Source organism: Chaetodon trifascialis, chromosome 12 (genome assembly GCF_039877785.1).
Source record: "Chaetodon trifascialis isolate fChaTrf1 chromosome 12, fChaTrf1.hap1, whole genome shotgun sequence".
Lineage (NCBI taxonomy): Eukaryota > Metazoa > Chordata > Actinopteri > Chaetodontiformes > Chaetodontidae > Chaetodon > Chaetodon trifascialis.
The window spans coordinates 14,835,068-14,848,984 of record NC_092067.1 but is presented as its reverse complement, the minus strand read 5'-3'; the positions used below and the strand labels follow the sequence as shown (position 1 = coordinate 14,848,984).

At 44.4% G+C, this 13,917-nt stretch overlaps 2 protein-coding genes across 3 annotated transcripts; both read left to right on the top strand.

The window, feature by feature from the left end:
• Positions 1-1,116: 1,116 nt before the first annotated feature.
• On the top strand, positions 1,117-8,184 carry phgdh (phosphoglycerate dehydrogenase). The gene is made up of 12 exons (XM_070975717.1): positions 1,117-1,353; positions 3,019-3,170; positions 3,247-3,312; positions 3,411-3,465; positions 3,657-3,755; positions 3,883-4,015; positions 4,104-4,252; positions 4,378-4,530; positions 5,733-5,871; positions 6,267-6,394; positions 6,485-6,707; positions 7,653-8,184. The coding sequence occupies exons 1-12, from the start codon at positions 1,216-1,218 to the stop codon at positions 7,805-7,807; spliced, it is 1,590 nt and encodes a 529-aa protein (XP_070831818.1). The 5' UTR covers positions 1,117-1,215; the 3' UTR covers positions 7,808-8,184.
• A 1,350-nt stretch (positions 8,185-9,534) lies between these two features.
• Positions 9,535-13,406, top strand: klhl23 (kelch-like family member 23). 2 transcript variants are annotated; one of them, XM_070975904.1, is made up of 4 exons: positions 9,535-10,024; positions 10,204-11,424; positions 12,446-12,598; positions 12,676-13,406. In XM_070975904.1, exons 1-4 carry the CDS (start codon positions 10,018-10,020, stop codon positions 12,984-12,986), a joined length of 1,692 nt encoding a protein of 563 aa, XP_070832005.1. In that variant the 5' UTR covers positions 9,535-10,017; the 3' UTR covers positions 12,987-13,406. The 2 variants fall into 2 exon arrangements, with proteins under 2 accessions (XP_070832005.1, XP_070832006.1); XM_070975905.1 differs by having other exon boundaries at positions 9,916-10,024; positions 10,163-11,424.
• Positions 13,407-13,917: the final 511 nt, after the last annotated feature.

The window sequence follows — 13,917 nt, the reverse complement described above, 5'->3', positions numbered from 1 at the left end:
TTAGAGCCTGGTTGTGTCATAGAAAATGTGTACACATTGCACAGAAAGTGGGAGGAACATTGAGTTCTTTTGCATGTTAATCCAGTGGATTCATATGATCAGAGGGCTTGCTTTTACAGCAGAATGACAGAACACCTGTACATTATTACTTATTTGTCCTTCCTGTTTCACTCCTGATCAGGATAACAGAGGAGGGGAAACAGCCCATCATAGCTGACTGACAGACACGTCGTCAGGATTCTGCATACAAACAAATGGCATGCAGCGTTTTCAAATCTAATGTTAAAAGCAGAAATAATGGTACCAGTGTGACAAACATGTCTTATCACTGAGCTGACACAAAGATAAGGAGGTTGACATGCGCAGCCTGAGTCAGGTGATGAACAGTGTGTGTTAAATTAAGAATAATTGGACTTGCCTGACCTGGCCTACTGTTAAAGGAAGGGAGACATGAATGAGTTTGATATTTCTGGAGAGATTAAAGTCAATTCAACAAAAACACTTAGCTTTCAATAGCTTCATATAGACCCACAAGTTGTGAGTATTGATGATCAAATCTCTCCTATCACCATAACATTATCTATGTACAGTATCCAACTGTACAATTATCCTAAAAAGGTTATCTTTTGTTTGTCATAGGTGCTGGAGTATTTCCATTTTATGCTTCTTTATACTTTCATTCCACTGCATTTAAACATATAGTACTAACATAGTGCGAAGTACAACATTTCTGAAGTAGAAAGTGCCATGCAATGAAGTACTGAAGTACTTGAGTAAATGTGTCCTATTTAGTAACATTCCACCATGCTTACATATTAATACATCGGTAAAATAATGATAATACTACTACTACTAATAATAACAGGAAGAAGAAGAACAAGAAGACGACGACACTGTTATAGTAAGTTATATAGAATGTGTGTGTGTGTGTGTGTGTGTGTGTGTGTGTGTGTGTGTGTGTGTGTGTGTGTGTGTGTGTGTGTGAGTTGTCTGAACCGGTCTCTCGTGAAGGGATGGCCGCCTTTACGTTACGTCAGAACAGGAGACGCACTAGAGGCGGGTTTATTTTAAAGGGGGCTGTCTTAAATCCGAGATAACCATTCAAAACCAACAGAGGGAAAAAAAAAACTTCCCGTTTCCATCACTTCACGAAGGCATTAGCCAGTCAACACCAGTTGCCCACCAGCTAGCATCCCGGAGAGAAATCCCGCTAAGATGGCCCCCATCTCCATCAAGAGTGTGTTAATCAGTGAAAGTGTGGACCCCCGGTGCAAGACGATTCTGGAGGAAAATGGCATCCGAGTCACGGAAAAACAGAACATGAAGAAGGATGAGTTAATGGCGGAAATTAAGGTGAGGTTGGCTCTTTGTATTACATAATTGTTTCACGTGCACCCGGAGTCGTTTTTTTTCTCTTTGCTACGCAACCGTTTAACGGTCGCGTTAAAAGTTGAGTCGCTGTAGTTAGCATCGTGTGAAAAGGCCGCCTTGTCTGTCTTTAGACAGAAATTTAAAAGCAGCATATGTGTGCTATTTTTTTTCTTTTCAAACCAAGTTAAATGTCAGGTGTGGGTGTGCGTGCGCGCGCGCGCGCGCGTGTGTGTGTGTGCTCTTCGATGTGAGGTGCAGAGGACCCTCAGCAGCCGGACACGTCCTCTGCCAGGCTGAGCCCTCAGACCGGGTAGTTCGGCTAGTACCGCCCCTCTGGAGGCTGATGCAACTCATCCTTCAGTTTGCTGCTGTTCACCCACATTCTGTGAAGAAGTCTCAGTCTGTGACCCCTAAATACTGCAGGACCCCCGGACACTGACCCTGAAATCCTCTCCAGAATCGCATTGGGACCCAGAATGGTTCCCCTCATGCTGTCTGTCAGCTTCCTGCAGGGGCTGTGCATGTGACAGAGACAAATATTTGCCTTTGCACAATAAGATTAGTCAGATCAGAGACTATGCAGCGGAGGTGTTCTCATTAAGGCTGAATGGATTGAGGCGTTTGTAGTAGTCAGGGTTGGACTATGAGCTGCAGCAAGTATTTGGTTACTTGTCAAACTATTTTGATAATCAATGGGTTTAAGGAAAAAAGTCAAAATTCTCTGAATATTTTCTGGTTTCTTCACGCGTCTCTGACAGTGAACAAAATATTTCTGGATTGTGGATGAAACGAGACATTTGCTCATCATCTCAGCTTTAGGACACACTCATCAATATCTTTCACCATTTATAGACCAAACAAATCATTGATTAATTGATAAAATAATCAGACTAATCATTAGTTGCAGCCTGAATTGGACCAACTCATTGTTAGGCCCAAAAGTAGGCTGAGGCTCCATTTTTAACCACTGACACACTGTACATAAAGTACAGCTTTGAGCATTATTAGTCATTGTTAGACCTCGTCCAGGCTTTAATGAATAATAATACACAGACAGGAAATGGGGCAAAAATGGACATTTTGTACTACAATAACTCCAGAGGATCGTTACTGCGTTGTTGCTACGTTTCACTATTTCATTGGGGAACTTCTAAAATGCACAGTAGGACAAAAGCTAAACACACCTCTGGTTTATCTCTCTGTCACTTTCTGATGACATGAGCGAAAAATCAGACTGTGGAGCTGATGCGCATGCCCGTTACCATGGTTACAAAGTGACCTTGGATAAACATTAAGGCCACTCATCACTAACACAGTGGACAGTTCATGATCAGCTGTCGATCAGCTGTTGAATTTCTGCTCAAATAACGTATCTGCTCTGACACACGTCTTCATGTCGGTCTGTATGTTTTCACACCGCAGCAGTCCACCTGGAAGAGGACCGAGACCCTCCTTTTCCGGTGGTCTCACTCTGCTTGTTTATTCTGCATCAGGCTTCGATTGACAGCTTTGAATTGATCAAAATGACACAAAAAAATTGACACACAGTAAATCTGTTGGGCTTAGGGACCCCTGAAGGTTTGGGGCCACAGGGCTTTTGATCGAAAAGAGCATGAGATCAAGCGTATAACTCTCTCTCCCTCCTAGGACTACGACGGCCTCGTGGTTCGATCTGCCACGAAGGTAACAGCTGATGTGATCAATGCTGCCGTCAATCTGAAAATCGTTGGGAGAGCCGGGACTGGTGTGGACAACGTGGATGTTGACGCTGCTACCAAAAAGGGTGTTATTGTCATGAAGTGAGTCTCCAGTCTGTGCACCATATGCGGTTTCACTTTTATGTACCGCCCATTAACTGTGCGTTGTTTACTCCAGCACGCCAAGCGGCAACACGATCAGTGCCGCTGAGCTGACATGTGCCCTGCTGATGAGCCTCTCAAGGCAAGACGAGTCCTGTTTTCGTGAGCAATTCTCAACATGTTCCCCCCTTTTCTTTGAAGCCTTGTAAATGTGTCGTTGCCGCGCCATTGTTTTTTCAGAAATGTGCCTCAAGCCGCGATGTCGATGAAACAAGGCAACTGGGATCGCAAAAAGGTGAGCGGGGATTTCAGTTCGCCGCCGCGTGCTGTTTGATCGCCTGTGTTTGCAGTGGGCACACAAAGCGTTTATTGCTGCATGGTCGGCTCCATTGTTCAGCCAGTCATCACTAATCAGATGTGACCCTTGGATCTGTGCAGGTTTGGATTTCCGAGACGGGCTCATTGTTTTGTTTTCTAACTTTACAGTTCATGGGTGCAGAGCTGTACGGCAAGGTTCTTGGAATAGTTGGACTTGGAAGAATAGGAAAGGAAGTCGCCTCCAGAATGCAGTCATTTGGCATGAGGGTAGGTGACGAGACGATCAAAGACAAGACCGTGGGGTCGCATTTCTCAGTGGTTTAACTGCACTTCAGTGGTTAGACCAAACAAACATGACAGGGTGAGTTTGTTTAACCGTTCTTGCTCTTCTTAGACTATCGGCTATGATCCAATCACTCCTCCTGAGGTATCAGCCAGCTGGGGGGTGGAGCAGATGTCTCTGGAGCAACTTTGGCCCCAGTGTGACTACATTACTGTCCACACTCCCCTTATTCCCTCTACTGTTGGTGAGCTTTACAGACGCTCTCCTGATTATAGTCATTAATTGTACTTAGAAATTGTTGAATTTCATAATAAGTTCTTTTTTTTCCCAAGGTCTGCTGAATGATGAGTCCTTTGCTAAATGCAAGAAAGGAGTGAAGGTTGTGAACTGTGCGCGAGGAGGTATCATCGACGAGGCTGCTCTCCTCAGAGCTTTGGAGTCCGGACAGTGCGGAGGAGCAGGGCTTGATGTCTTTGTCGAGGCAAGACTATAAATAAGACTACAAACAATCTGCCTTTTTGTTTTTAGAAAATCATATTGTGTCTTTAATCTCTTTAATATTAATGACAGAGATGCTGTGCTCTACTTCTTTGTGTCTGACCGCAGGAGCCTCCGAAGAACCGCTCATTGGTCGACCACCCTAATGTCATCAGCTGTCCTCACCTTGGAGCCAGCACGAAGGAGGCCCAGGCTCGCTGTGGGGAGGACATCGCTCTACAGATTGTGGACATGGTTAACGGCAAGAAGCTGATCGGAGCAGTACGTTTGTAGACTTTTTTTAAAATAAATAACCTCCAAACACAAGCCACAGAGAACATAATGCAGCTGTTTCTACTGACTGATCAGTCCTCCCTTTGACACATATAGTGATCTTCATGAGCAGGAATCTTTTAAGTTTAGCATAAATCCTAAATCAAATTCCGCATTTCCTCTGCACGCCACGGCTCAGCCAGACTCGACTTGACTCGGTGTTTGTACCTGGTATTTTTCTCAGTGTTGGTTGCCACTGCAGCTAGTGCCCCCTTCTGACATCCTTTAATCAAACAGAGGAACATCTGCACTTCATCAGCTGACCACAGTGCAGTTTTGCAGACTGGCATTTTTTTAAAAAAGCATGTGTTCTGTGAATTAGGAAATTGCAGTGGCAGTTTAGAGTTGGTGTGCAGGATGTGCAAGTGACGATTCTCTCTGACCAATCAGTGGTCTGCAGTGTTGTCACTCCCACTGTTTCATATTTAGTTTTGACAAAGAAAAAAAACAAGTTGAGCTGAGCCATTTGCATTGGAAACATGCCTCAGGGTGTGTAACAGAACCTCATGAGGCACACTGACTCTCACACTGGGAGACAAAGCTTCACTTAATAATCAGGAGTTATCCCAGATGTCACTGTAGCTGTGCAGATTTCCATTTTTCTGAGCTTCCCTTAAGTTTGATTTAAAGTTCAGTCTTGACCCTGGAAACATTGACAAAATAGTCTCAATCACATCACACTATCTTCCCAAGACTGCTTAATATGATTAAAACATCGACCACTAAATTGACCTTTATTAAGTCATCTGCTGTTTCCAAGGTCAAGAATACGAACTTAAAGTGAAAACATATAAAAATGTGGAAATCCGTTGCTCTTTGTTGACTGAGTTTAATTTCCATCTTTAATTCTGCCTCCAAACTCAAAGTCTGAAAATAGACAAAAGGCTCCATGATCATGATTAAACGTATGAAACACCGTCAGTCAACAAGACACATTTGACATGATATGAAAGCTGGTGATGGTGGATGGAGGCTGACAATGAAGACATGTTGGAGTGGCCATCATGGCTGTAATGTGGCTCAGTGTTCTCTTAGCCTTCCATTAAAATGATAAGGGCATATCAGTGTTGAGTTGGCGATAGATGGTAGGGCAGATGATCACATTCATTTCATAAAAGCACTCATCATTGCACGTCTTCTCCGTTTTGCAGGTGAATGCGCAGGTGTTGGCCAGCACGTTCTCCCAGGAGTCTCACCAGCTGATCAAACTGGGAGAAGCTGTTGGAGCTGTGCTGCAGTCATGCACGACTTCTAAGAAACCGTTCAGCCATGTTCAAATCACCACTCAAGGTAAAACTACTGGTCTGTACCAGTTGTGTAACCAGGAACCTGAAGGGGGTGTTAGGTCACAAGAAGATGATATTGTAACGGTGGGTGTTTGCGCCCTCTGGTGGTATGATTGTGAAATAGGCGTTGTAGTGGATAGAAGCCAGGCAGTCAATTACTAAGATGCACTTTCTGGGTTTAATTTATGTTCAGGGATGGTGGTGGTCTGTTTTGTGTAAATGTTGTGTGCTGTGTCTGCTCTATGACATGCTGCACTGCTCTAGAACAAAAATGAAAATGTTAATTATAAAACAAAGATGCACTTTCTGCAGTCATGTTTTTTCCTCAAATGAATGCTTTAAAATGTTTCACCTGCTATTTGTGGCAGTTAACGCTGTGCGCTGTTTTCCTCAAACCAGGGGATTGCATGAAGTCCTCCACTGGTTACATGACTTCATCAGTGCTGGTCGGACTGCTGAATCATGAACCTGGCTGTTGCCCGAACCTCATCAATGTGCTGAGCCTCGCCAAGGAGTCTGGAATCACGGTACTGCATCAGCTCATTTTGCCACATGACGATAACAGGTGTATGTCTTCCAGAAGATAATCTTGTCATACATGTGACCCTACTCCTCAGGTAAACCAGACCCACTGTGCGTCTGACGGCTCTGCCAGTGGTGTGTGTAAAGTGGAGATCGTGGCCAATGGCTGCAGCTACAAAGCCAGTGGTGCAGTTCAAGGTGGCATGCCAGTCCTGCTGGAGCTGAGTGACAGTGTGTTCAGACAGCCGGTCTCTCTCACTGGAAATCTGCTGTTCTTCAAGGCCTCCACGAATCCTCAGCTTCTATCCTCAGTGGCCGGTGAGAAACTTCAAATAATAAACATAATAAACATCTAGTTGGATGTCAAATATTGTCTGAAAAATCTGCTAAGAAGTCTGGAAATCTGTGTCTGGAGAAGTGTGGAACTGTGGAGTGGAAAACATGTCAGAACCCTAAAAGTCGTCTGAACTTTACTGGAGAAACCAGGATGAATTCAGTATTTCTTAATCTTATTCTCTTAAACAATCAAAGGTTCATTTGGACTGAAGGATAAACAGATAAGATATTGTAGGTCAAAGGTCACCGTGACCTCACAAGTGACTCAAGAATTCATTGGCTAATTATGACAGAATTTCACACAACTGTCTCAGAGCGTGAAATGATTAAGTGGTGACATTTTATATTCCAAAGGTCAAAGGTCAACTTCTCTGTGACACCGCGATGTTCTGCAGAAACACTTTCTTGGCCGTTATTCGACACCATAATTCAGGAGCAGAAGCAGAGATTGTGACCATATTTCACATTTGGTCAGATACTGATTTGCCGACATTAATCTTGGGCGTCCGCCTTCAAACTGTGCTGATCATTTAGATCTTCTGTGCTGCCGGGTTGAAGATGTGTGTGAATCGTGCACAGGTTACAGCTTGCAGCTTCTTTCATCTTTGAAGCTCTATCAGTCCTCTATGCTCTGTAAAAATAGTCTCTAAGTGAAGACGACATGTGGATTCATACATGTCAATATAGTGACAACTTCCATTTGACCAAAAAATACACTGAAAAGTTTTATTAAAATCCTTCAAAGTCTTCACTACATATTTGACTCTGGACAGACGTGGCTGTAAAATGCAACTTGACTGTTTGTTGGAGGAATATGACCACCAGGCGGTGATTCCAGTTTGACTTTCCTTTTAGATGAATGGTGATACTGAGTTATGACTCCTCAAAATGACACAGATTTTCTCCTTTCAATTGTTCTCTGTGTAGGACTGCTGGCCACAGAGGGAGTGGAGATCGAGTCTTTCAGCGCTCCTGCAGACCGCACTGGGGAGCTGTGGTATTGTGTGGGGGTGTCCTCTCCCCTGCGAGACCTCAGTGCCTTGAAGCCTTTAGTTAAGGAGGCAGCACAGCTCTCCATTTAAGTGACAGCAGCCAGCAAGGCTTATCTGAAAATCTAAACATTCTCCAGGAGTGTCTAACATAACTGATCCGTCTTGGTCTTTAGCATTTACAACTAACAACTTGTTGAAGTTGAACACTTGCAGTTTAAAACTGGCGTTTTGATATCTTTCCAGTGTGTAGATGCTTTACATGCACTTTGTTGAGGTAAAGGTGAATGAAGTGTTACGGTTTTGTGGGCTGTTCTGTTTTTTGTTTGACCTTTTTAAAGAAATTTAAAATAAAGTACACTTACTAAAAACGCTGTAAGAACAATTTTAAGGTGCTGCTTTTATTCATTGAGCGTTACACTTTCACATTTGTACAGTTCACTTCAGTCCAATACATTACTTTGCAAGACTATTTAGTGTAAAATGTCCAGTTTTCATTTCAACTCTGGTTATTTTTCTTATTTTTAGTTTATAGTATTTGATCACATTAATATCTAAATAACAGCAGAGCACGCTAGGTTGTGGATGATAGGAGTTGGCAATGGATCAGTATGTGTTTTCTGACGTTATTTGTGGCTCACACTAGGAGCTAGGCTGTTAGCAGACTTTGTTATTGTCGTTATTGTATCACAGAGCACTCGCCCGTTGAACTGGACATGCTCCCCTCAGCCATTCCTGAAGATGGCACCCCACTGATTGTCGTGGGTGACATGAATATTCACCTTAACAAACCCCATGCGGTCAGCTTCTTTCTTCTTTCGCTGTTGTCCTCTTTTGACCTCAAACAGGCCGCCACCGCTCCCACACACAAAGCGGACAATACTCTCAACTTAATCGTGATGCGAAGCTGCTGCACGGCTAAGCTGACTGTCACCCCACTACATGTATCAGACCACTTTTTTTTTTATTGAATTCTCTGTATCCTTACCAGAGCATCCTCGAGCTCCGCTGCCAATGGTCTCCTTCAGACGAAACCTCACACCGGCTCAGCTCTCAGATGAGGTCTCTGCAGCCATGCGTCCTCACAGTGTTTCCTCCTCACTCCCTGTGAATGAGGCAACAGACAGACACACTCTGCTCTTTGCTAGCCGCCTCTCTAAACAATCTATGCCCACTCTCTGCCTACAAAATTACCACCAAAACCGATTTGACCTGCCTGAACTCCCTCATTCAGGTTCATGCTCCCTCCCGCTCACTACGCTCTGCTCAGAAATGGCGCCTGGTGCTGCTTCCTCCAGAAGGCCCAAAGTCTCTAAGTGGACTCTTTTCTTCTGTGGTTCCCCGGTGGTGGAACGAGTTACCAAACTCCATTCGTTCTGCAGAGTCCCAAGACCAGGCTCTTCACTGAACACATTCTTTACAAACAAACAAACAAACAAACAAACAAACAAACAAACAAACAAACAAATAGAAAAGACCTCTCTGTTGACTCTATGCATTATTCCTTAGCACCGTCTCATAGCGCCTATGTCCAGTTGGACCAGAAAGTTGCGTAGGGACACTTACTCTTGTTGCTCTCTCCCGTCTAGAAGCTTGCTTGTGATGTATGAAAGTCTCATATGTAGCCTACGTCGCTTTGGATAAAAGCGTCTGCCAGATGACAAATTGGTGTAATTGTAATTATTGTACGCATTTGTTTTCAGTGCTGCATTTCAGGACTGTTCGTGCCAGCTCTTTGCATATCTGAGAACTTGTGCAGGAATGAATATTGTGCACTGTTGTTAATCCTGGTTAGGATTAGCCAAAGCCTTGGCCACACTGGAGCTGGCTTCAAAATGCCATGGCAACGACAAGAATGGGGCCGAAAACATGAAGAGCGAGCGGCGCGGCGGCTCCTCGTCGTGCCGCAGTGAAGGCGACGCTCCTCCGTGACATTTGTATTCTGACTGATGCTCCTCCGCCTGATGGCTTCACCGTCCGTGCGCGCATCACGAGACCGTGCGGATGGAGGGTTATATTTAGGCTCTGGGAGGAAAATAGCTGCGTTGGGTTGATTCCGCTCGATGGTTGACTTGGTTCTGTTAAGGACCTGCTGGTGGGGACGTGCTGCAGGAGGGGGGAGGAGGAGGAGGAGGAGGAGGAGGAGGAGGAGGAGGGGGATGGCCGCTGCGCACAAACACCAAAATAGGACAGGACTGCCTGCGACTGTCCCGTAGGAGCTAAATTGAGGGTTCATGTGTTGTGGAGAGGAGCGTTCAAAGGGAGGACGGTGTTGATCAGCACGGGCCGCTCATGGGACTGGGATGAGAGGTGAGCCTGTAGTTTCTCTGGCTGCCTGTAACCTTCTGCTTGTGAATTCACTGGTAAATAAAAGCACATTTGCAGCGTAATACTGTGATTAATTAGAAATGAGAACGTGACACGATTTTGCTCGTCTTCTGTGTGCAGTATGGAGTGAAACTGGACATATTTTCACGTGTTCCCTGTAGATACCATGTCACATAAGCAAGCTGAAATCTACACGTATGACTTCTGTGACGGTGACCATGCAGCGGAGCTCCTGGATGCTCTCAGGCGTTTCTACATCAGTGGCTTGTTTACCGACGTGACTCTACAATGTGGCGAGTCCGGACAGGTGTTTCACTGCCACAAGGCGCTGCTGTCAGCCCGCAGCTCCTATTTCAAAGTCATGTTTACGGCTGATATGCGGGAGAGGTCCAACAGCGTCATCAAGCTGAGCGGGGTCGACTGCGGGGTGCTGGGTGCCCTGGTGAATTATGTGTACACGGCCCAGGTGTGCATCACCGAGAGCAACGTGCAGAGCCTGCTGGAGGCTGCGGACCTCCTGCAGTTCGTGTCTGTGAAGCAAGCCTGTGAGCAGTTCCTCATCCGCCTCCTGGATGTGGACAACTGCCTGGGGATGCACGCCTTCGCTCAGCTACATCTGTGTCCCGGCCTGGAGAGGGAGGCCCGCAGAGTGATGCTGAGCAGGTTCCCGGAGCTCGTTCAGCAAGAGGAGTTCCTGGAGCTGGATCATGAGAAGATGGGATCCCTTTTGGCTGCTCAGAACCTCACTGTGCAGAGGGACGAAGTGTTGGTGGATGCCGTGGCCAAATGGGTAACACATGACTTGGATAATCGTGCTCACCACGCTGCAGACATGCTGCACTCCATCCACCTGGAAATGGATGAGATTTACTTCAAGGCTACTTTAGAGGCACGGAGACCACGCAGTGAAGGGGAATTCAAATCTTTGATCATTCGGGCTCTAAGGTCAAATGGCAAGCAGGTGACTGCAAGCAGAAAAATGTCTTCCAGCATGTATGTCATTGGTGGATACTACTGGCATCCTCTTTGTGAGGTTCACATATGGGATCCTGTCAGCAACACCTGGGTGCAAGGAAAAGACATGCCTGACCATGCAAGAGAGAGCTACAGCGTCAGTTTACTTGGGGCAAATATCTATGTGACCGGTGGTTACAGGACAAACACTGTCGAGGCTCTGGACACCGTGTCAGTCTATAACTGTGACTATGATGAATGGACCGAGGGTTGTCCTATGATCACAGCTAGATACTACCATTGCTCTGTGGCTTTGCATGGCTGCATTTATGCCATCGGAGGCTACAGAGGAGGGGCTCCGGAGCAAGAGACAGAATTTTATGATCCTTTGAAAAAGAAATGGTTCCCTGTGGCCAAAATGATCCAAGGTATGCAAAATATGAAGTGATGTATGTGCATTGATTGAACTGAAGAGGAAAGAGAAAACAGGCTCAGGGTCAATAGCTGCTCTGGAATTTTCAATCATCACACGTGATGTTTATCAGCAGATGTTGTCATGGCATTGTAGATTTATAAGGACTTCTTGACCATGAAAGCTGAGTTTAGAGTTTATCCTTACCCGTCCATCAGCTGATGAAGATCATGTGATTTGATTGAAAGCTCCTGAGCAGCTTTGGAACCTTTGGTTGCAAACACTGTTGTCCGGTTGCGTTCATGCAGATTATCGTAAACACTACGCACAGAGAACTCGGGCTTAAAGGCTCATTCTTTAACTTGGCAATGGCTGTTTGACAAGAAGATATAAACACACGGTCTACATATGGTCTTCTGTCTGAGTTCAGTGGATGGAGTTTGCTTAGTTGTCATGGAGGCAACCAGTTGTCATAACACCTGGATCATGTCCTGAACGTAGCTGTAGCTGAAAGCCGCAGAGGGAAGTGAGTAGGTGAAACTGAACTAAAACACTGAATCATATGGCGACTTCTATAAAAGCAGCTGCTCGTAGTGACGAGTTATCACCTAGCTGCTGTTCACCTTAGATCTGCAGAGCAGTTTAGTGTCTTTCAGCTCATTGTTTTAATTTGATGGCCCACAGCTATATCATTTTAGTTCATTCACTGTTTCCAGACACAGGCAGCTGTTTTTTAGTGAAAGAAAAGCTCTAATAACCCACTGTATTCTACCAGCCCAGCAACAAAAGACACACACACAGCTAGTTAGTGAGCAAAGTGGAGCTTTTTATGGCTAAATAGCCAGATATTTCTCTCAGGAGTTTGTGTGGAGCAAAACAGGACTGAAAGAAGAGTGAATATAAGGTGATAATATGTCAGTGTTGTGTTTAAAGCTTGTTGTGCTGCTGCCAAATGGTCAAAAAATCATTCAGTGCTGGTTAAAGTCTAACATGAGTGATTGATGAAATGATACCAGTAACCTCTGTGTCCTTTGAAGGTGTAGGAAATGCCACTGCCTGTGTAATGGCAGATAAAATCTATGTGAGCGGAGGTCACTACGGGTACAGAGGAAACTGCACCTATGAGAAAATCCAAGTCTACAGGCCAGATGTCAATGAGTGGAGTATCATTACAATAAGTCCTCATCCAGGTATGTGAAAAATGAGAAGAGACAGGAAGAAAAATATGCTGAATACTGTGCTCTCATTTGAAATCCTCTGTTTTCAGAGTACGGGCTGTGTTCTGTGTCTCTGGACAACATGCTGTATTTGGTGGGTGGACAGACGACTATTGCAGACTGCTACAACATAGAGAGAGACGAATGGAGGCCGATATCTGTGATGAAGGAGAGGAGGATGGAGTGTGGGGCTGTGGTAATAAATGGTTGTATCTACGTAACAGGAGGGTATTCCTACTCGAAAGGGACTTATCTGCAGAGCATTGAGAAATACGACCCTCAGCTGGACTCTTGGGAGATTGTGGGGACTCTGCCCAGCCCGGCCAGGTCACATGGATGTGTTTGTGTTTTCAGTGTTTAGTGTCAATCCCTTGTAATGAATGTTGTCATTTCAGTGCCAAATGGATCAATAGGTGAACACAACACTATCACATGAGATGTCAGGTTAGCCCACGTTTTGGACTGAAAGACCAGCTTTAGATATCGACACGTATGCAAAACTGCGAATATAGGAAGAACAAGCAATTTCACTTTAAACTCAGGAACTTCACAATTAGCATTTTTGATTATGTCTGGGTAATTTTGTTTTAAAAGAATGAAAAGAGGATGAAGACAAGCGTATTTTAGTATTATTAAAATCCATTTTATATGAACACAGAATACACCTTAGACTACTGATGCTCTTGGGCACTCCAAGTAATATATTCCTTTTTTTTTAAAAAAATTGAACTGTACCACCAGGCTGCTACTTGATTAAATAAATCACTACCTTTATAATGTGATTTCTGTCTGAATTAATCACTGAGTTCCATATCAGGTACACTGGTACAGTATGTGGGTTCAGTTATGTTTTATTCACACAGTCACACTGAGATTTACGCTTGAATTAATCCTGCACCTTTTGAATGTTATATATTTAGGATATAGACTGTTCGATTTCTTGTGAAGAGTTTTACACACACACACACACACACACACACACACACACACACACACACACACACACACACACACACACACACACTAATGCATACATCTAATAGGCTAAAATAAAAATAAAATAAGTACAATAAAAACATAAGAACAACAAACAATATAAAAATATTAGTGAATACACTTTAAAAATAAATAACGTTTAACATAAATGTAAATATGTTGTATTCGTAACATGACGTTTAAACAGTAGCTAAATCTTAATGAGCGCACGTTCAGACATCATCACTGCTGTCATTCCGCCTGCTGTCCTGCAGTAACATCAACCACAGCGACACCCTGAGGATGTGCCCGCTATC